Source organism: Mangifera indica, chromosome 5 (assembly GCF_011075055.1).
Source record: "Mangifera indica cultivar Alphonso chromosome 5, CATAS_Mindica_2.1, whole genome shotgun sequence".
NCBI classification, from domain to species: Eukaryota; Viridiplantae; Streptophyta; class Magnoliopsida; order Sapindales; family Anacardiaceae; genus Mangifera; species Mangifera indica.
Window position 1 is genome coordinate 10,452,294 of NC_058141.1, and position 20,899 is coordinate 10,473,192.

The window sequence follows — 20,899 nt, forward strand, 5'->3', positions numbered from 1 at the left end:
CCTAATTCTTAATTATATTTGGGTGGTGTTGAAATTTTGTTGAAAACTTTCTGATTGAAAGCATGTGAACGGGCAATAAAATGGTTTGTTTATATGGCCTTGTTCTTGGAGATGGTGTGATTCTTCTCCGAGTGATTTGGTTGTGGCTGATTTTTTTCCATTTTAAAGGACAAGCCTGTCAATTTAAAATGCAAGTTGGTGTAGCCAAATCAATATGACTATAATATACTATCATACTTGGATCTCGTATTGAAAAATATAAACAACTAATATAAAGTTTATATGGCTTTAGACTCTCTTATCTCAATAACTAATTTTTGAGATGTGATTCTTCTAATATTTGTATAATAATGAAAGGGCATGGGCTACCACATGTTAGAAAAAGGAACACTATATTTTCTATGGAGTTACTAAGATGATGTCAGGCTATCGAAACTTTTACAGCATGCTTATTACAGAACAAATATTAAATTATGTACATGATGTGTATGACGGTTCAAAGTGAAGATAATGCGTGTTTGACTAAGTGAAAGAATTAAATATAATAATATTTTTAATATGGTTTGATATATTATTAAAAATTTATGTTTATAAAGAATTCTGATCGAGTACCAACAATTGTTATATAAAAGTTAGAGTCTTCCAAGTCTTACATATTTCTTTTTAACTTTTATATAATCTTTTATTTGTTATATTCAAATTTAAACATGTGTATTTTGTTGTGTCAAAACTAAAAAAATGAATGCAACAAATTAACAAAACTTTGAGGTATTGTATAAGTCATGATCAAAAGGTGAAAATTGAGTTATAAAATTAAGTTAATTAGGAGATATATAAATACTTATTATTATTGTTATTATTAATATATATATTTTTTACATTTTAATTATAATTATACAAAATGATATATATATGATGTGTTATATGAAATAATGATATATCATCTATATATTTATTTTGTGTACTCAAAATATGTAGACATATTTTTATTAAGCCAGAAAACTTATTCCCACCCAAAGTTTAGTCTATTACGAACTTCTACCAGCAAAGTTTTAAAAACTCAAAAATCTACTCATGAACTGTTAAAATTAATAAAATCTGTTAGTACTATAAATAAAATTATCATTTAATCAGTGATACCAAAAAAAAATTTATTTTATTTTCCCCTTAAATCCTAAAAACTAACAATTTTTCCTAAGGATTAAACTTTGAAAAGTTGTATTCCCCCCTAGGGTTTCAATTTTTCAAAGACAATTTTCCAGTGAATGGTCAATTTCTCCAGCGTTCTTTATCCCTCCTAGTGACGTCTCTCCCTCTTCGACAACTTGAAATTCGCCCTCTCCTGGCACAATTCGTTTAAGCAAAGACAATTTTTTCATCTTTGTCGATTTGTTTGGACGAAGATAATTTATCTTCCCCAACCATGACAAGTCTAGAAGAAGGGACAAGGAGGGCCGAAGGGCACTAGTTGCCAGAAAGAGAGAGGTTTTATTAGAAAATTGAAACCATAAGGGGAAAATATAACTTTTTAAAACTTAATCTTGAAAAAAAATTATTAAAATTTTAAATTAGAGTGGGAAAATTATATAAATTTTTGTATTTTTTAATATCACTAATCAATTGATGATTTTACCCTTACAATTAATAAATTTTGTTAATTTTATCCGTCTAAATAGTTAAATTTTTAAAATTTTACAAATAAAAATTTAAAAATACACTAAACTTTATGTGGGAATAAGTCTTTTGACAAGTCAGGTCTGCTCACTGTTAAGGCTAAAATTAATGCTATAATTTCTTTGTCTCCCTGCAAATTCGATCTTCTATACCACCATCCATTTGGGTGACATGAAGATAAGCCAGTAATTAATTGTTTTTAAAATCATGGGTATCCTGTATTTGGACTGGTTTTATTGATGTGTGTAAGCTTAAATGGTGAAGACATATTAATACTATAAAGCTACCAATCAAAGCCTTTTATGGTGTGGTTATGGTGGAAGCTTGTAGACAAGACAACAATCAAACTAACATAACTTTCTGAAATATATGCCTTATCTTAGACCATCAAATATTTGACTGTCTATTGAAACAACATGCGATGTCACACCTTAAATAAGCAATTATGCTTTTACCATATAAAGTGAGAAAAACAAGATCTAGAGCCTATTTATATATTTTGAAAACGTTTTTTAATAGTTTGTTCTTATTCATTTTTGGAAGAGCAAATAATACATCATAGGAAAGGTGGAATGTAACACTACATCATGATTGCAATGTCATTCACTTGTTATCAAAGGTAAGTATAGGTGTGTGTGTGTGTGTGTGTATGTATATTCTCCCTCTCCCATCATAAAAGTAGATTAATCTCTATGACTACTAAATGAATCATGTTTGAAAATAATTTATTTTCTAATCATGTCACGTAGATTTTTGTCGATGAATCATTGGCCTTTCTCCAATTGTTTGATGATTTGTCTTCATCTGAGAGATTGGAGGGTGTGCAAGTATAAGAGGTTGGTTGAAGAATAAATGTCGAAGTAGAGATGACAATTTTTGTTTGACTTTAAGGGTCATGATTTTAACAGGAAAGAGATTCTTTAATAGAAACGAGAAAGAGGATGAGGATAGGAACGAAAAAAGTCTCCGTAATTGAGAATGAGAATACATGTGTCCCCTCTCTACCCCACCTTGCCCCCGTCCCCACCTCACCCTGTCCCTGTCTCTGTCCCTATCCATATCTTTGTCCCCATTTTCTTCTTTTTATATTAATATATTTATTTAAAATACTAATATATTTTTATGGTTTTAGATTATTTATGTTTTTCAAATTTATTTAGGTTTTGTTGTGTATATTAAAGTGATTAATATATGATATTTGTAATATTAAAAATAGTAGGTTGGTTTTAATTTTATTTAATTTTGTTATTTAATATATTTATGTTGTGTTTAGAGAGTATGAGAAAAAGATTTTTCCTTATGGATACAAAGAGAGGATTTTTCCTTGCAGAGACGTAAAAGAGATTTTTCTTTACGAAGAGAGAATGAAAAATTTTTGTTATCCCCGTAATGGGGACAGGCCAAGGAGGGAGATGGGTATTGAGATCCCCTTCTTACCCTTCTCTGTTGCCATCCCTATATTAAAAAAGAAAAAAAAAATAAAACCTTAAGGGAAAATTATCACTTTTCAAACTTTGTGGGAGAGGAGAATTGTTAGATTTTTAAACCTAGAGGAAAAATGTAATAGATTATTAATTTTTAAAATATTTTTCGCTAAATGACAAATCCTGTAGTGAATTTTAACAAAAGGATGAATATTTAAGTTTTCAAAAGTTAAGGGTAAAATTAGGAATTTCATTAAACCTTGGGTGCCAAAAAGTCTTTTGGCCAAAAACGAAGTAGCAGATCATGAGGAGGAAAACCATTTGAATATATGATGTAAGTGTTAGATTTGGGTAAATGCATATGAAGAAGCCCAATAATTGAGGTGAAGAAGCCCAGCTCAGATGACGAGGAAGAAGACCAATTTATTACCTCAAGGAAAGATTAACGAGCACAACACAACCACAATAGAATCGCTTTCGCCATTTGCTAACTTAAAGTTTTCCGCCTGAGCCGGTGGATACTCTACTTTGCCTCGTCGTCATCGATCAGGTGTCCACTAGCCCATCCTGCATCGCCAACCTGACAAGTAGTCCCAATTAACTCGCATTTTCTATTTTCGATATACATACTAGTTAAATCAGATTTAATCGGTCTTGATTGAATTGATAATAAACAAAGATAATAATATTTAAAAAACTAAAAATTTATCATATTTTCTCATCAAATTTAGTTTTTTAACAAATTTTCTCAATTTAAAGTTTGAAAAATAATTTTTTTTTTAAGTTTTTTCAGTCATCATTGTTGACAACCAAAGATGGTGACCGTCAAGTTCTCTCTCCATCTTGATCTATTTTTAACTATTATCAATTGACGATAATGTCTCTCTCTATACTGACGAAAGTGATGATTTATCTAAAAAAATTTGTTAAAATTTTAAATTCAAAATAAAAAATATAATAAATTTTTAGTTTTTTAAATATTTTTATTAAATAATAATTTTATTTTTTAGCATAACAACATAATATAATAAATAAAAAAAATTTAAAATTTAAATAATTAACTAAAATAAATTTGGATTTTTCGTAAACCGGCGGTGAGAATAAGTCTTTTTTACCTTAATTTAACCAATCATGAAACACGAATAAGAGTTAGGTCCATCCGAGCCTGACTGCCCGAGCCGTGGGCCTCACGTTAAAATTTGAAAGCGATGGTGTTGACCCGGGAGATCAAAAAACGAGTTTTCATGTTGACCCTCAATAACTATAATAAAGTATAATGGTAATTATCATAATAATAAACAACAAAGATTCCATAAATGAAGATTGAATAACTCCAAATTCCAGTCAATTAATAATTTTGACTTTGAATTAACAGTGGACTAACCGAATTGCTAATTACCGTAATTTACACTTCAAAGACTATAACGACACCGTATTCTGTCAACAAATGATGACAGGCAAAGTAGAGTGTCCACCGGTTCAGGCAGAAAAACTCTACCTATCTCTTCCTGTCCCTGAACCCAGTTAAGGGCCGCCCATTCTTCTCATCTTCTGTTTTCTTAACCTTTAACCGCCCAAAATTTAACCCTAACTGCAAAACCACTTAACAGAAACCATGAACATTTACTTCATCCTAGCTTCACTCTTGGTCTTGGCCTCTTTTTCAGTTATTTTTTCCATTGATGATGATGTGAAGTGTCTTGAAGGTATCCAGGCATCTCTCAAAGACCCTAAAGGGGAGCTCTCCTGGTCCTTTCCCAATACCACCGTCGCCGCAATCTGCAAGCTAAACGGCGTGTCGTGTTGGAACGAGAAGGAGAACCGAATCATCGGTCTGGCTTTAAGTTCAATGCAACTCTCCGGTCGACTGCCCGAGTCCTTGAACCTGTGTCACAGCTTGGAAACTCTAGATTTCTCGAATAACGATATCTCCGGGCCGATTCCGACGGAGCTCTGCTCCTGGCTGCCTTACATAGTGACACTTGATCTCTCAAACAATCAACTTTCCGGTCCCATCCCATCTCAGATAGTTGGATGCAAGTATCTTAACAAACTTGTTTTAAGTAACAATAAATTGTCGGGTTCTATCCCGTACGAAGTGAGCCGGTTGGATCGGTTAAAGGAATTTTCTGTTGCTGGGAATGCTCTGTCTGGATCAATACCGTCTGATCTTGCGAAATTTAAAGAAGAAAGTTTTGAAGGGAATAATGGACTCTGTGGGAAGCCTTTGGGGAAATGTGGAGGGTTCAAGGGTAAGAGTCTTGGTATTATTATCGGTGCTTTGGTTTCTGTGTTTTTGGGGTTTGTGATTTGGTGGTGGTTTTTCCTTAGATATAGTAGGAAGAAGAGAGGATGGTGTGGATGATAGAAGAGATGATAAACAGGGAAAGAGGATGGCGATGGGATGGGAATACGAAGGAAAAAAATATTAGAAATAAAAATACATGTCTCTCTCTCTCTCTCATCTTACCTTCGTTTCCATCCTTGTTTTTGTCTCTATTATTGTCTAAATTTCGTCCTTTCAATATTAATATATTTATTTAAAATATTAACAAATTTTTATAATTTTAAATTATTTATATATTTTAAATTTATTTAAATCTAATTATATATATATTAAATTAGTTAATATATAATATTTATATTATTTAAAATAATATATTGATTTTAATTTTATTATTTAATATATTTGTGTTCTGTTTAAAGAATATGAAAAGAAAATTTTTTCTCTTTGGTATAGGAAAATAATTTTTCTACGTAGAAACAAAGATAAGATTTATCTTTACGAAAAGAAAACAAAAAATCTTTGTTATCCTTATAAAAGGGACGGGCTAAGGAGGGAGACGAGGGTTGAGATCTCCTCTCTGTTGTCATCCTTACATCAAAGAAGAAAGAGAAAAAATAAAATCTTAAGAGAAAAAATATCATTTTTCAAATTTTATGGAAGAGTAGAATTTTTAGATTTTTAAACTTAAAAGAAAAATATAATAAATATTTAATTTTTAAATATTTTTAGTTAAATGAAATTTTTATTCTTAATCTTTCTATAAACTTTAATAAAATGGTAGGTATTTAAGTTTTTAAAAGTTAATAGTAGAAGTTTGAAATTATACCAAACTTTGGGCGGGAATAACTCTTCCGGCCAAAAATAAAATAGCAGATCAGGAGGAAGAAGACCAATTTGAAGATCTGATAAAGGTGTTAGATTTGGGTAAATGAATTGGAAGAAGCCCAATAACTGGGGTGAAGCCCAACTCAGATTATGAGGAAGAAGACCAAATTATTACTTCAAAAGGAAAGACTTAAAAGTTTTCTCAAATTTGTCTCTATCTTTCCTTGTAAAAATATATAGTTCAGAAAAATAAAGTAACGTAGACCTACATAGGTAGAGGAGGGAGTTGATTTCTCCTTGTTTCTTCTGGCCTCTATAGTCATATCAATTGGCAGGAAGAGCATAGTATAATCTATAGCAGAAAAAAAAAAAAAACAACAAATGTAATGTCACATTGCTTTTGGAAAGTAGTGAAGATCAGGAGGCAGATTATTCTGTGGGGTTCCAAATTATTTGCCTAAAGGCTTAACTTAATTAGAACAAAACAATGCAGCAGCTGGCTATGCCATTCCAACATGGGTCTTCACATGTCTCTTTTGGCCAATAAATTGCGTAACGTGGAGTTTAAACTTGCGTGTTATTCAAAACAAACTTTCCAGGATTCTTGTATACGTAGAATGTCCTTTTCCCTTTTTTCTACACTTCTCTTTCTCTCCTCCACTGCTTAGGATAAAAACAAGTTTTGGTTCGGCCCCATGTAAAGTTAAGCCCTTATGACCCCATTTTTCTCATCAGAATCTTCCTCTCACTCTCGGTGGCATGGTCCCAAATCCCAATCTTTGCTTCATTAGATATTCATGTATTTTCAGCTATTTATCATTTTCCAATTCCACTGGTGTTGGCCCAACCTTTGATGAAAGATCAATTCCTCATCTTTAAGTCTGAAATGTCTAATTTTCCACCCATATGATAAAGTTAGTTGTAACCAGCAAAAAGTCTTTTTGTTATTTTGTATCATATTGAATAAAGTTAGTATCACTTTCGCTTATAATAGTACAAACAAATTATATTTTTATTCTATTAATTTATAATTTTTTCCTCCAAATCTCGCTTTTTTGTTATTACCACCAATTTGTTTTTCCCTCAAACCTCATTGTCATCACTAATATCTCGTTCTCTTCCAATTAAACGTATTGCCACCCTTACGTTACAATCTAAATCTACTTTTTTCTCTAGTAGATTAATTGACCCCAAGCGTTATTTTAGTTGTTGACAACCGATTTCGTGACTACTTCCACATGTGTTAATTGAGATCTTGTCATCACAAATAGTCCTACTCGTTGAATGAGATTTAATGGATCTTGATTGAATTGATAATAAACAAAGATAATGATATCATAAAATGTACTTGATAAAATTTTTATAATCTTTTTAAAGAAAAAACTATTATTTAATTTTAGTACAATATAGACATAAGGTATACTTATCTTTCATTAATTTTATGAAAAAAAAATAATTTATTTTATTAACAAATCTAATATGCAAGATTTTTCAAACTTAAGAATTAAAAAAATTACCGTTTTATTAAAGTTGAGTGAAAAATAATCTTTTGCCTTAAAAAAAAATATTAGTTACCAAAAACTCAAGAAAGTATCTTAAAAAGTAAATTTTATTTATATATTTTAGGAAAGTGAATTTTAGCTCCCATATAAGTTATTAGTATCCCCCGCTTTTATTTTTTTAATTCAAGCAAAGAAGAAGAGGTCAAAACCAACAGTGAAAAAAATTTAACCTATGCCGATTAATTTGAAAAATAAAAAATAAATTTAAAATTAAGAAAAAAAAGGCTTTAATTGAAGGTCAAAAGACTTATTCTCACTCAAGGGTTAATGCAAACCTAAAGTTATATTTATTAATTTTTGAAAACGTAAATATTTACATCGTCTATTAAATTTTGTTATTATTATTAAAGATAAAATTCTTATTTAATAAAAATATTTAAAAACTAAAAATTTATCATTTTTTTCTTAAATTTAGTTTTTTAAAAAAAAATTTCCTATCTAAAGTTTGAAAGATAAATACTTTTCTCTAAGGTATTTTCAGCGTCCAATGTTAGTTTATTTTTTACTATCACCAATTGATAATAATATTTCTTTCTATTTCAAAACGGTGATTTATCTTGAAGAATTTATTATATTTTTAAATTAAAAAAATTATAGTAAATTTTTTAAAATTTAAATATTTTTATTAAATAATAATTTTATTTTTAATAATAAAAAAAATATAATAGACAAACAATATTTAAATATTTAATAAATAACATACATAAATTTGGGTTTGTCCTAGAGCGCGGATAAGAATAAGTCGTTTTACCTTAATTTAACTAACCATGGAACACGAATACGAGTCAGGTCCACCTGAGCCTGATTGCCTATGCCGTGGGTCTCACGTTAAAATTTGAAAGAGATGGTGTTTGACCGGGGATGTTGACCCTCAATAATTATAATAAATTATAATAGTAATTATAATAATAATATAAGGTTAAATAACTCCTAATTCCAGTCAATTAATAATTTTGACTTTGTCTTAACAGTGGACTAACCGAATTACTAATTACGCAATTTACACTTCAAAGACTATAACGACACCGCATTCTGTCAACACAAGAAGACAGGCAAAGTAGAGTGTCCACTGGTTCAGGCCGAAAAAATCTACCTGTCTCTTCCTCTCCCTAAACGCAGTGAATGGCCGCCCATTCTTCTCATCTTCTGTTTTCTTAACCGTGAACCGCCCAAAATTTAACCCTAACTGCAAAACCACTTAACAGAAACCATGAACATCTACTTCTTCTTAGCTTCACTCTTGGTCTTGACCTCTTTTTCTGTTATTTTTTCCATTGATGATGATGTGAAGTGTCTTGAAGGCATCCAGGCATCTCTCAAAGACCCTGAAGGGAAGCTTTCCTGGTCCTTCGCCAATCCCACTGTCGAGTCAATCTGCAAGCTAAACGGCGTGTCGTGTTGGAACCAGAAGGAGGCCCGAATCATCAGTCTGGATTTAGGTTCAATGCAACTCTCCGGTCGACTGCCCGAGTCCTTGAACCTCTGTCACAGCTTGCAAACTCTGAATCTCTCGAATAACGATATCTCCGGGCCGATTCCGGTGGAGCTCTGCTCCTGGCTGCCTTACATAGTGACACTTGATCTCTCAAACAATCAACTTTCCGGTCCCATCCCATCTCAGATAGTTGGTGCGAGTATCTTAACAAGCTTGTCTTAAGTAACAATAAATTGTCGGGTTCGATTCCGTACGAAGTGGGCCGGTTGGATCGGTTAAGGGAATTTTCTGTTGCTGGGAATGCTCTGTCTGGATCAATACCGTCTGATCTTGCGAAATTTAAAGGAGAAAGTTTTGAAGGGAATAAAGGACTCTGTGGGAATCCTTTGGGGAAATGCCGAGGGTCGCCTGGTAAGCGTCTTGGTATTTTCATTGCTGCTGGTGTTATTGGTGTTTTGGCTTCTGTGTTTTTGGGGATTGTGTTTGTGGTGGTTTTTCGTTAGGCATAGTTGTTAGTCATAAAAGCATTTTGATTTACATTAAAGATAATTATTAAGTTATTTTCTTATAACTTTCTTTTGAAGGTTAATCTAAGCATTATTTCTTCATAACCTTTTTTAAAAGTTATTATATCAAAATTTCATAATTCTCTTTTGAGATTTAATAATCATTATATTTATTATTTTTAAACTCTCTTTTACAAGTGAATAATAATTATTAAACTGATAATTAATTAAAAATTAAAAACAGTAATTATGTTTTCTTGATGGTAGTTTTTTTTGCTTTTTTAATATACCTACAAATATAAAGTCTTTAGCCTTACCATTATAAAAAATCTATAATAATATCATCATTGTATTATCATTTTTATATTTTACTGGTATAGACTAGAAGACACTCACAAGAGAGATGAGAGTTTATGTTAATTGTTTTGCTTGAACAACAATAGTTAGAGCATCGTGTATATTTTTATTATGTATATTTAAAATATGGAATAAACAACAATATTGCTTTCAATAGAAATATTGTTTTCATTTGTGGGATCAGAGCCTCACTCATGTCATGTTGTTCAGTATTAAGATCAAAGATTTTTTTTGTCATTTATTTTGTTTTATAAGATTTATCATATATGATATGTGTGTGTTGTGTGTATATATATATATATATATATAATGTTGATATCATATAATTTTATGTAACCAATTCATATAACACATTGAATTTTTTGTTATAAATTTGATTTCTTTTGATGCATGTATTCGTCTCAAGAAGATGACGTTGTACTTGTCTCTTTATCAGACAAAGATAATTTGTCTTTACTTGATGAAATCGGTCAAGTGGAAACGCTGCTAGGGAGAGAAGAAGATGGTGGTAAGGTCGACTGACAAAGGGAACGACAATCGATCATTGGAGATGGAAGAAATTATCTTTACAGAGAAATATAGTTTTTTAAAATTTAAAATTAGAGAAAAATTGTTAGTTTTCTAAATTAAAAAGAAAAAATAATATAAATGCTTAAGGTTTTAGAGTTTAATAGTAAAATGACGATTTTACCATTTATCTTAATAAAAAATTCTACCAAAAGTTAGTTTATAAATGAATATCTGATATAAATATGTTATTGAAATTAGTGTAAAACCTGGTGGTAAATAATCCTGTGCCCTTTTTTAAATTTAAGTAAAGAAAAAGAGGTTAAGAGTAATAATGAAAAAAATGTATCGTATGCCGATTAATTTGAAAAAGAAAAAGTAAATTCAAAATTAAGAAAGGCCAAAGGATTATTTTCCACCCAAAGTATGTTGTTTCTCAAATTTTCTCTCGTTAACTTTGAAAATCTCATTTATTTATTTATAGATGGTTAAAATTAACTGAGTTCGTTGATTATATCATTTTCCTCCATAAATCCTAAAAACTAATAATTTTCTTTCAATCTAAGTTTTCAAAAATAACATTTTCCCTTCAGAGTTTTTAATTTTCAGATTTAATTTTTCGGTGATGTTTTTTCCTCTCTCGTGACCTCCAGGTGATATCTCTTCCTCTCTGACGCGACCTTCTTTCAGTAGTTCTCCTAGGTATCATTATTGACGCGCCTAGGAGAACCATCGAAAGGAGGCCGTGTCGGAGAGAAAGAGTCATCGCTTTGAGGTCCTTAGAGAGAAAGAAATGTTGTTGAAAAATTGAATCTGAAAAATTAGAAACCCTAAGAGAAAAATGTTATTTTTGAAAACTTGGGTTAGAGAAAATTGTTACTTTTTAGGGTTTAGAGGGGGAAAAATGAAATCAAATTTAAGTTTATTTTTAATTTTATAGATAAAATGATAATTTTACTTTTGAAACCGTTAATTTTAACTGTCTATAAGTGAGTAGATGGAGTTTTCAAAGTTAACAAAGGAAAACTTAAGAAATCAACACACTTTGGGTAGGAAATAGTCCTTTGGCCATTAAGAAAAGAAGGCTTTAATTTAAGGCCAAAATACTTATTCTCACCCAAGATTTAACCAAAACCAAAGGTTATACTTACTAACTTTCAAAAATTTAAATACTCATATTATTTGTTAAATTTTGTTATTATTGTTAAAAATAAAATTATCATTTAAAAAAACTAAAAATTTATCTTTTTTTTCTCAAATTTAGTTTTTTAACAAATTCTTCTTACCCAAAATTTAAAAAATGAATATTTCCTCCTGTAGTGTTTTTAACTACTATTGTCAATGGCCAAAGATAGTAATTGTTGAGTTTTTTTCTCTCTATTGACTTCTTTTTTTATCTCAATTTATTTTTGACCATCATCAATTGATAACGACTTTTCTTTACATCCTAACGGAAATGATGATTTGTCTGAAAAAATTTATTAAATTTTTAAAATTAAAAAATAAAATATAATAATTTTTTAATTTTTTAAATGTTTTTATTAAATAATAATTTTATTTTTAATAGTAATAATAAAATATACTAAACAAATAAGTATGCAAGTTTTTAGTAAATAACGGCTATAAATTTGGGTTGGTCATAAAGCGCGGGTGAGAATAAGTCTTTTTACCTTAATTTAACTAGTCATGAAACACGAATAGAAGTTAGGTTCATCTGAGCCTGACTGCCTCAGCCGTGTGCCTCACGTTTAAATTTGAGAGCGACGGTGTTTGACCCGGCTGATCAAAATGGGTAAACGAGTGTTCATGTTGATATAATTATAATAAATTATAATAATAATAAACAACAAAATTCCATAAATGAAGGTTGAATAGCTCCTAATTCCAGTCAATTAATAATTTTGACTTTGTCTTAACAGTGGACTAACCGAAGTACTAATTGCGCAATTTACACTTCAAGGACTATAACGACGCCGTATTCTGTCAACACAAGAAGACACGCAAAGTAGAGTGTCCACTGGTTCAGGCAGAAAAAATCTACCTGTCTCTTCCTCTCCCTAAACGCAGTGAATGGCCGCCCATTCTTCTCATCTTCTGTTTTCTTAACCTTGAACCGCCCAAAATTTAACCCTAACTGCAAAACCACTCAACAGAAACCATGAACATCTACTTCTTCTTAGCTTCACTCTTGGTCTTGACCTCTTTTTCTGTTATTTTTTCCATTGATGATGATGTGAAGTGTCTTGAAGGCATCCAGACATCTCTCAAAGACCCTGAAGGGAAGCTTTCCTGGTCCTTCGCCAATACCACTGTCGAGTCAATCTGCAAGCTAAACGGCGTGTCGTGTTGGAACCAGAAGGAGGCCCGAATCATCAGTCTGGATTTAGGTTCAATGCAACTCTCCGGTCGACTGCCCGAGTCCTTGAACCTCTGTCACAGCTTGCAAACTCTGGATCTCTCGAATAACGATATCTCCGGGCCGATTCCGGTGGAGCTCTGCTCCTGGCTGCCTTTCATAGTGAAACTTGATCTCTCAAACAATCAACTTTCCGGTCCCATCCCATCTCAGATAGTTGAGTGCAAGTATCTTAACAGACTTTTCTTAAGTAACAATAAATTGTCGGGTTCGATTCCGTACGGAGTGGGCCGGTTGGATCGGTTAAAGGAATTTTCTGTTGCTGGGAATGCTCTGTCTGGATCAATACCGTCTGATCTTGCGAAATTTAAAGGAGAAAGTTTTGAAGGGAATAAAGGACTCTGTGGGAAGCCTTTGGGGAAATGTGGAGGGTTGAGTGGTAAGAGTCTTGGTATTATTATTGCTGCTGGTGTTATTGGTGCTTTGTTTTCTATGTTTTTGGGGTTTGTGATTTGGTGGTGGTTTTTCGTTAGATATAATCGGAAGAAAAGAGGATATGGTGTTGACGATGGGAAAGATGATAGTAGTTGGATTCAATTATTGCGTTCACATAAGCTTGTTCAGGTTTCTTTGTTTCAGAAACCCATTGTTAAGATTAAACTGGCTGATTTGTTGGTTGCTACAAACAGTTTTAATGCTGGAAATATTATTATTTCTACAAGAACTGGGGTTTCCTACAAGGCAGTGTTGCCTGATGGCTCTGCCTTGGTGATTAAGAGGCTAAGTGCTTGTAAGCTTGGTGAGAAGCAGTTTCAGTCAGAGATGAATAGGTTGGGGCAGCTTAGACATCCCAATTTGGTGCCATTGTTGGGATTTTGTGTTGTGGAGGAAGAGAGGCTTTTGTTGTACAAGCACATGCCTAATGGGACATTGTACTCGCTGCTACATGGAAATGGTTTTGTTGAGAGTCAGCATGGTGTTTTGGATTGGTCTACCAGGCTTCGGATTGGTGTGGGTGTGGCAAGAGGATTGGCTTGGCTGCACCATGGGTGCCAATCACCGTATATGCACCAGTATGTTAGTTCTAATGTGATTCTTATTGATGATGATTTTGATGCCAGGGTAACGGATTTTGGACTGGCAAGGCTTGTTGGTTCTCGTGATTCTAATGATAGTTCTTTCATCAATGGAGATTTGGGAGAGTTTGGTTATGTTGCTCCAGAGTGCTCAAGCACTATGGTTGCTTCATTGAAAGGGGACGTTTATGGTTTTGGAGTTTTGCTGTTAGAATTGGTTACTGGTCAGAAGCCTATTGAAGTGAGCATTGCAGAGGAAGGATTTGAGGGAAATTTGGTTAACTGGGTTAACCATTTAGTAATCACTGGTCGAAGTAAAGATGCCATTGATAAGGCTTTATGTGGGAAAGGTAATGACGATGAAATTACACAGTTTCTGAAGGTTGCTTGTACTTGTGTGGTTTCTAGGCCTAAGGATAGGCCTTCTATGTATCAGATATATGAGTCATTGAAGAGCATGGCTGAGAGACATGGTTTCTTTGAGGAGTATGAGGAATTCCCATTGATCTTTGGTAAACAAGATCCTGAATTTAAGGAGTAGCTTTGGTGGGTAAAGAAAGAGAAGCACAAAAAATTGTAACCAATTTTGCGTCTGGCAGCATTATAGGGCATTTCTATCACTAAAATGTATGCTTTGTTATGGAATTCCTTCTCAGTAATTGCTATGGTTTCCACATGGAGAGGATTCCCTGTATTAGTGCTCATTTATTTGATAATTCTGTTACTTCTGTCTTTTGTATATTAAATGAAGCAGTATGCTCTGTAGTTTAGGAGATTTTTGTTATCAATTTATCATTATGGTAAATGCTGCTTCTGCCTCTTGGTTTTTCGTTCATTGATATTTCTGGATGATTATGCTATCTAATATTACCAAAGGGAAACCAATTCTCTGGCTTTATTGTCATGTGAATTTACTTCTTTGATGTTTGTTTTGCCATCTATCATTGTTTTGCAAGCTTCGAGTGATGTTTCTAAATGCCTCGTGATTCTATATTATGATCGAATCCAGGTTTCCTTGATGCCAGTCTCCTGATTTTGGATGAATTTTTTATTGATAATGCACTGTGTTTTTTTGGGTATTGTTTGTTCAATGCTGCAGTGTTTCTGATATTTTTAAATCAGCACAAAATCTCTTTCTCTGTGTAATTCAATTGAGATTGAGGAAAGGGAAGGCCATTTAGAATCAATTGCAGGAACCATGCTACTTTATTTTTGTTGGGGAAGGTGATAAATGACTTTCTTTCAACTTTTTCCAGGACATCTCAACCCAAGTGGTGTTATACACTTTAATCAACCTTGTTATGCCCTGTCCATGCATTTAATTTATATTTGTCTATATTACTGTTGTAAACAATGACATGGTTGATTTTAATTTTCTCTCTAAGCTGTGCAAAGACAGCTCGAAAATTCTGTCAAAGGCACTGTATTCAGTATTTTACCAGTCACAAACTGATATGGCTTGGGTTCTTAAGAAATTATGATGAGGTGATGGCATGGCACACAGGATTCCCGTGATGATATTGCATAAATCAGACTGATATTCAGAGGGGTGGTTAACTTAGAAGCATGAAATGGAAGGAAAATGAAATGCATATGGTTTATGAATGGCGTTTTTCTGGGCCTGGTTAGGTTAGAAACAACGCTTTTGTAATTTGAATTCATAGACCACGTGCTTCTGACCGACCCTACTTCCCCTCCTTCGTTCCTCATTCAGACCCTTTAATGCATGGTTAATGTGCATCATGCAGCGAGGTCGTTTTGCTTTTTGGGTCAACGGTGCAAAGGCATCACTGCTTGAATCAAGGCCAAAGGCCTATTTTTCTTTCAAATTTTAACGTAAAGATAAAAATATATTTATAAAATTTTAAAAATTTTAAATATTTATTTATAGATTATCTCCTATTAAAATATATTATTAAAACTAAAAATAAAATTATTATTTTATTAATAATATTAAAAAATATATAATTTTACCTCACATCTCTCTATAGACTAATACGTTCGTGGCTGGAGAACGAGTTTTCGTAATGATCGTCTATATTTGAAGCTGAATTGATAAAAAATATGACGGATTATTGTCATTCGGAGTTGATTCAATGAAGCTTCTTTGTTTTCGAGTTTCATCCCCATCAGGGTTTCATCTGGTATCGTCGATGACAATAAAGGGAGACACACAAAAGGCTGATCGATATTGAAACTGATTGGTTATCATCATCATCGTTGCTAGAATTTACAGCAAATCTTAAAGATTTGGAAAGAAAAAATTTATTTTTTAAAGTTAAGGCTAAAGGTAAAATATGATTCTTCAAAACTCAATAAGATAAAATTATATATTTTTTAATATTATTGATAAAATGATGATTTTATTTTTAATCATAATAAATTTTTTTAACAATAATTAGTTCATAAATAAATATTTAAAAATTTTAAATTCTATAAATATACATTTATCTTTACATTAAAATTTGAGTCAGAAATACTATTTTGGCCCTTGAATCTATGGATGTCCTGTGAGCCAATTTGCTCAATCTTATAATTGGCGTGAAAGAGAAGACCGTAGAAGCGAGTTAATTGAGCTTCAATAGTAGAAGATGACTAGTAATAATCCGCTCTCAACACCATCACGCTTAGGGATGACAATTTGGACCCGATTTTAAGGGTTTTGACCCTTTTGACCCTAAAGGAGAGGGGATTTTCCAATAAAAATGGAAAAGGGGCGGGATGGAACGAAAAAAATCTCCGTAATCGAAGACAGGTCAGGGACGGGGATACATATGTCCCCGCCCCGCCCGCCCCCCCGCCCCTCCCCTAAATCAAATTACACAAAAAAAACAAATTATAAACTTGATAAAATCAATTGAAGTGAATGAAAAATGTTAAATTTAATGTTATTATAAAATTACCCTAAATCACATACATGAAGAGCTACTAATGAAGAGATTGATTATTGCATATTGTTAGATTTTATTAAAACTTTGTATTTGAACTAAAATAATAATGAATATTTTGTAGCTTTTGTAACAAGTGATATTTTGGGAGAATATGATTTATTTTATTTATTGAAATACATAAAGGAATTAAAATTTATATTTGCGGGTATGGAGAGGGGATTTTTCCCCGAGGGGACGGGGCGGGATAAGGAGGAGATTTTTTCCCGCGGGGACGGGGAGGGGATGGGGAGGAGATTTTCCTTCGCGGAGAGGGGACGGGGATTATTTGTTATCCCCATAACGGAGACGGGGCGGGGACAGAGATTGATATCCCTTACGGGGACGGGGATGGGGACGGGGATTGATATCCCCTCCCCGCCCCTCCCCATTGCCATCCGTAATCACGCTAGCTTTATCTCCAATCTTATTTTTAATGAAGGTCAAATGGCTAATCCCACCTGAGGTTTTATGAAATGGCATATTTTTACTCATTAAATTTAAAAAAAAAACCTCATCAATTAAATTTTTCAACAAATTTTGTTAACTTTTTTTTATTTTTTTATAAAAATTACTAAAAAGAAAAAAAAACCTAATAACACTTCACTACTAAGATTTTATTAAATAATTTTATACCCTAATTTATATTAATTTTAATTAAAAATTATTAATTTAATTATAAATAAAAGTGTCAATGTGATTTTTAAAGATATTAGGGGTGTTAAAAAATTTTAAGGGTTTTCTAAATTTGAAAAAAGTTTCAGGTGTTTTTGAAATTTTTAAAATTTTAATATACCTCCTAATATTTTTAAAATTTATAATTACACCCAAAAATACATAATAAATAAAGCATATAAAGGTCATATTATAAACTATTGATATTATTATATTTTTATAATATATGAGATGAGTATGAAAATTTTTTAAATAAAATAGGGAAAATATTCATTTACCCTTCATAAGTTCTTAAAACATTGATATCCTACAATATATCTCTACTATAATATTTGAAAAAAACGATATAAATACTTTTTGACGGTTGAAATTAATAGTTGATTTTGACATATGGGTGCAAAATTGGGTTTTCCAAACTTAATAGATGAGATTAGTCGTTTACCAAACCTTGGGTGGGACATAGTGATTTGGCCTTTTAAAAATAAACAAGTATTTTGACCAAATTTTGCATTCATTGATACTCAAAATTTCAAATAAATTTGTATTTGAGATAAACTTACCGCATTAATCGTTGAAGTAGGGGTGGATTCAACTTGAGTAACAAAATTTATTATTTTGCTTTATAAGTAAAGCTAACACCAACCACAATTAAAAAAAAAAAAAAGCAAATTATGTTGATGTTTCTTTAATAATCTTTCTAACAAAGCAATATCCATTTCAATCGATTCCAAAAGTATGAATTAAACAAGATCAAAGGATCATTAGCCACCGTTAATCATATAATGCAAGATAATAAGAACATTTCCTATCTTCCTAATCTTTCAAGTATATAAATTCAAAAGATATCACAAGCTTGACTACTTCCATTCCTCTTTACTATATTGTTGGATTAAACAATCTCTAAACCAATTTTCTCTTTATCAAATAACTTAAAGCAAACACTTTAGTTTAATATAATAGAAGAAACCTATTGAATCAAGTGATTATTTTCAACACAAGTGATTTACTACTTCACAATCATGAGGACAAACAAGTAAGTAATAATGAGTAGGATAGCTTAGGAAAATTGGTAGGTTGATGACAAGGGGGAAACTTCTTTGCTTTGAATTGCTATTGCTTCTCTTGTCTTTATCTCATGGCTTTCCCTTTATTTACAGTTATAGAGCATGTACAAGTGTCCTTGGAAGAGTCCTAGATGGATTAGGATGTGAAATTCCAATGAAATCAAGAAACCCTTTTTGTGCCACGACATCAATATTTCTCTGCTGCTACATCAGTGTCCGTGGTCATTGGTAGTAGTGGTACCATCTTCGATTAATGATGTGGCCACGTTTGGCACTTTTGCATTCAACACGAACTTCAATCTACAGAGCCCTCCCTTCTTCTCAAATTTTTGACAATCTCAAGCATCTATGTCCATATGCTGGGAAACCCATTGCAATCCGCTAATACAGAGGGCAAACACCGCTGCATGCAATGCTGGGAAACCCATCACATCAGGGCGATTCCATACTTCCCTAAAATTCCCCTAACATAAACTCAAATTTAGTATTCGGTATGAAGATGGAATCAGTGTAAATTATATAATATTGAAATCAATTGTACAAATTCAATGAAAAATAAATTGGATTCTGAGAGCAGAAACATCAAATGGCTCAATTAATTGTTCACCTTTTACCCTAACCTGGCTCTCTTCAGCGTCCATCATCTCCGTATCCAACAATTGTCGAATCCACCTTAAATCATTGTTGTTGAAGTCTTGGTTGAGATCTTCTTTAAAACTCATTTGGATGACAATGTATCCAAATGAAAGCTTTCATCATCCAGATGATTTTGTTTGAATGCGTTGACGTTTAGATGAGTTTTGGTCTAGACTGGATGCTGAGATTTAATTGGATGTTGCCACCTATAGGATCTAAGAAGGTTCCACCATTGATTGGTCGAGGGAGAACAAGGGAAGGTCAACCGATGGCTGGGAAGGAATAAGTCACCAGAGAAAAGAAGAAAAAAACCTTAGAAGAAAATAACTACTTTTCAAATTTTGGGTTGGGGATAAAATTATTATATTTTTAAACAAGTAGATAAAATGTAATAAAATTTTAGTTTTTAAATTTTTTTGGTTAAATGACAATTTTGCCGTTAATTTTGACTAAAAATTTTAATAGAATTTGACTTGTAGATGTAATTTTAAATTTTTGAAAGTTAATAAATGTTAGTTTAGATTTACATGGATGGGAACAAGTCTTTCTTTTGGCCTAAAATGTAGACTCACATTTTTCTTTTAACTGCTTTTGATAAAGTGTAGTATCGTCTCTGTTGCTCCTAAGATGGTCAGTTGTCTACATAAAGAAGAAAACGGACTGCTGTCCTGCCAGAAGAGGAGTGGGAGCTGGAAGGATCTGGGAGCAGCAAAAGCCTGCTATTCATATCCATCCCTGCATGTTGAACACCAACGGCGACTGTAACACACGGTATGGGTAACGAAATCCTTTTAAAGGAGAAAAATGCTTTCAATGATTTTAAAATCAAACCAAATTAATTGGTTCAATTGATTGAATAAAAAATCGACTCTAACTCTAATCCAATTAACATAAAAAAATTGTTTGTTTAATAAACTGGTCAAACTCGATTAAAATTGAACCGGTCAAAACAAGGTTTGACCTAAATTTAAAGTATGTTTCCAAATTTTAATTAGTTTTAAATAATTAGATTATTTTTTATTAAATTAAATGAATTTCTAAATATTTATAAAGAAAAATAAGTTTAAAAAAAAATTAAAAAAAAATCCCAAATCTATTAAAATATCTTCTACAATAATTTATAGAATTATGTTTTTTTTCTATATCATAAAATTAAAACTTTTTTATTTTAATTGTTTTATTACAACCAAATGAATAATTATTATTCACTACAAAATATATTATAACCTCCATAAGTGTGAATATATTTGATTTTTCAAAAATTTTTAAATAAAATTTATTTATTATAATTTGGTAATAAATTAAACTAATCAATTTTTTGGTTAAATCAATCAAATCAATCGAACCATAACCTAATGAGACAACTGATTAAACCACTGATCTGATTTTAAAAACATTGAATGCTGCAATTATGCTGTTTTCTACTCGGAAATGTGAAATTACAGATTAATATATAACATGTTATTCCCGCCCTCTTTTTTCAATATACAAGACAATAGGCTACTGGTGCCTTATGTCAGTAAACCTATGGATTCCGTGAGCACATTAACAAGCAGTAATAGGACAAACTCCACACGAAAGAATGATG

At 31.8% G+C, this 20,899-nt stretch overlaps 1 protein-coding gene and 1 long non-coding RNA gene across 3 annotated transcripts; both read left to right on the plus strand.

Moving 5' to 3' along the window:
- The first annotated feature begins 4,658 nt into the window (after positions 1-4,658).
- Positions 4,659-14,907, plus strand: LOC123217108 (probable inactive receptor kinase At1g27190). 2 transcript variants are annotated; one of them, XM_044637888.1, is made up of 3 exons: positions 4,660-5,261; positions 13,173-13,201; positions 13,307-14,907. In XM_044637888.1, the coding sequence occupies exons 1-3, from the start codon at positions 4,714-4,716 to the stop codon at positions 14,548-14,550; spliced, it is 1,821 nt and encodes a 606-aa protein (XP_044493823.1). In that variant the 5' UTR covers positions 4,660-4,713; the 3' UTR covers positions 14,551-14,907. The 2 variants fall into 2 exon arrangements, with proteins under 2 accessions (XP_044493822.1, XP_044493823.1); XM_044637887.1 differs by lacking the exon at positions 13,173-13,201 and having other exon boundaries at positions 4,659-5,350; positions 13,364-14,907.
- LOC123217109 lies at positions 9,410-10,626 on the plus strand. Its single transcript, XR_006502415.1, has 2 exons — positions 9,410-9,618; positions 10,507-10,626. It is a non-coding gene; the product is annotated as an uncharacterized LOC123217109 (long non-coding RNA).
- Positions 14,908-20,899: the final 5,992 nt, after the last annotated feature.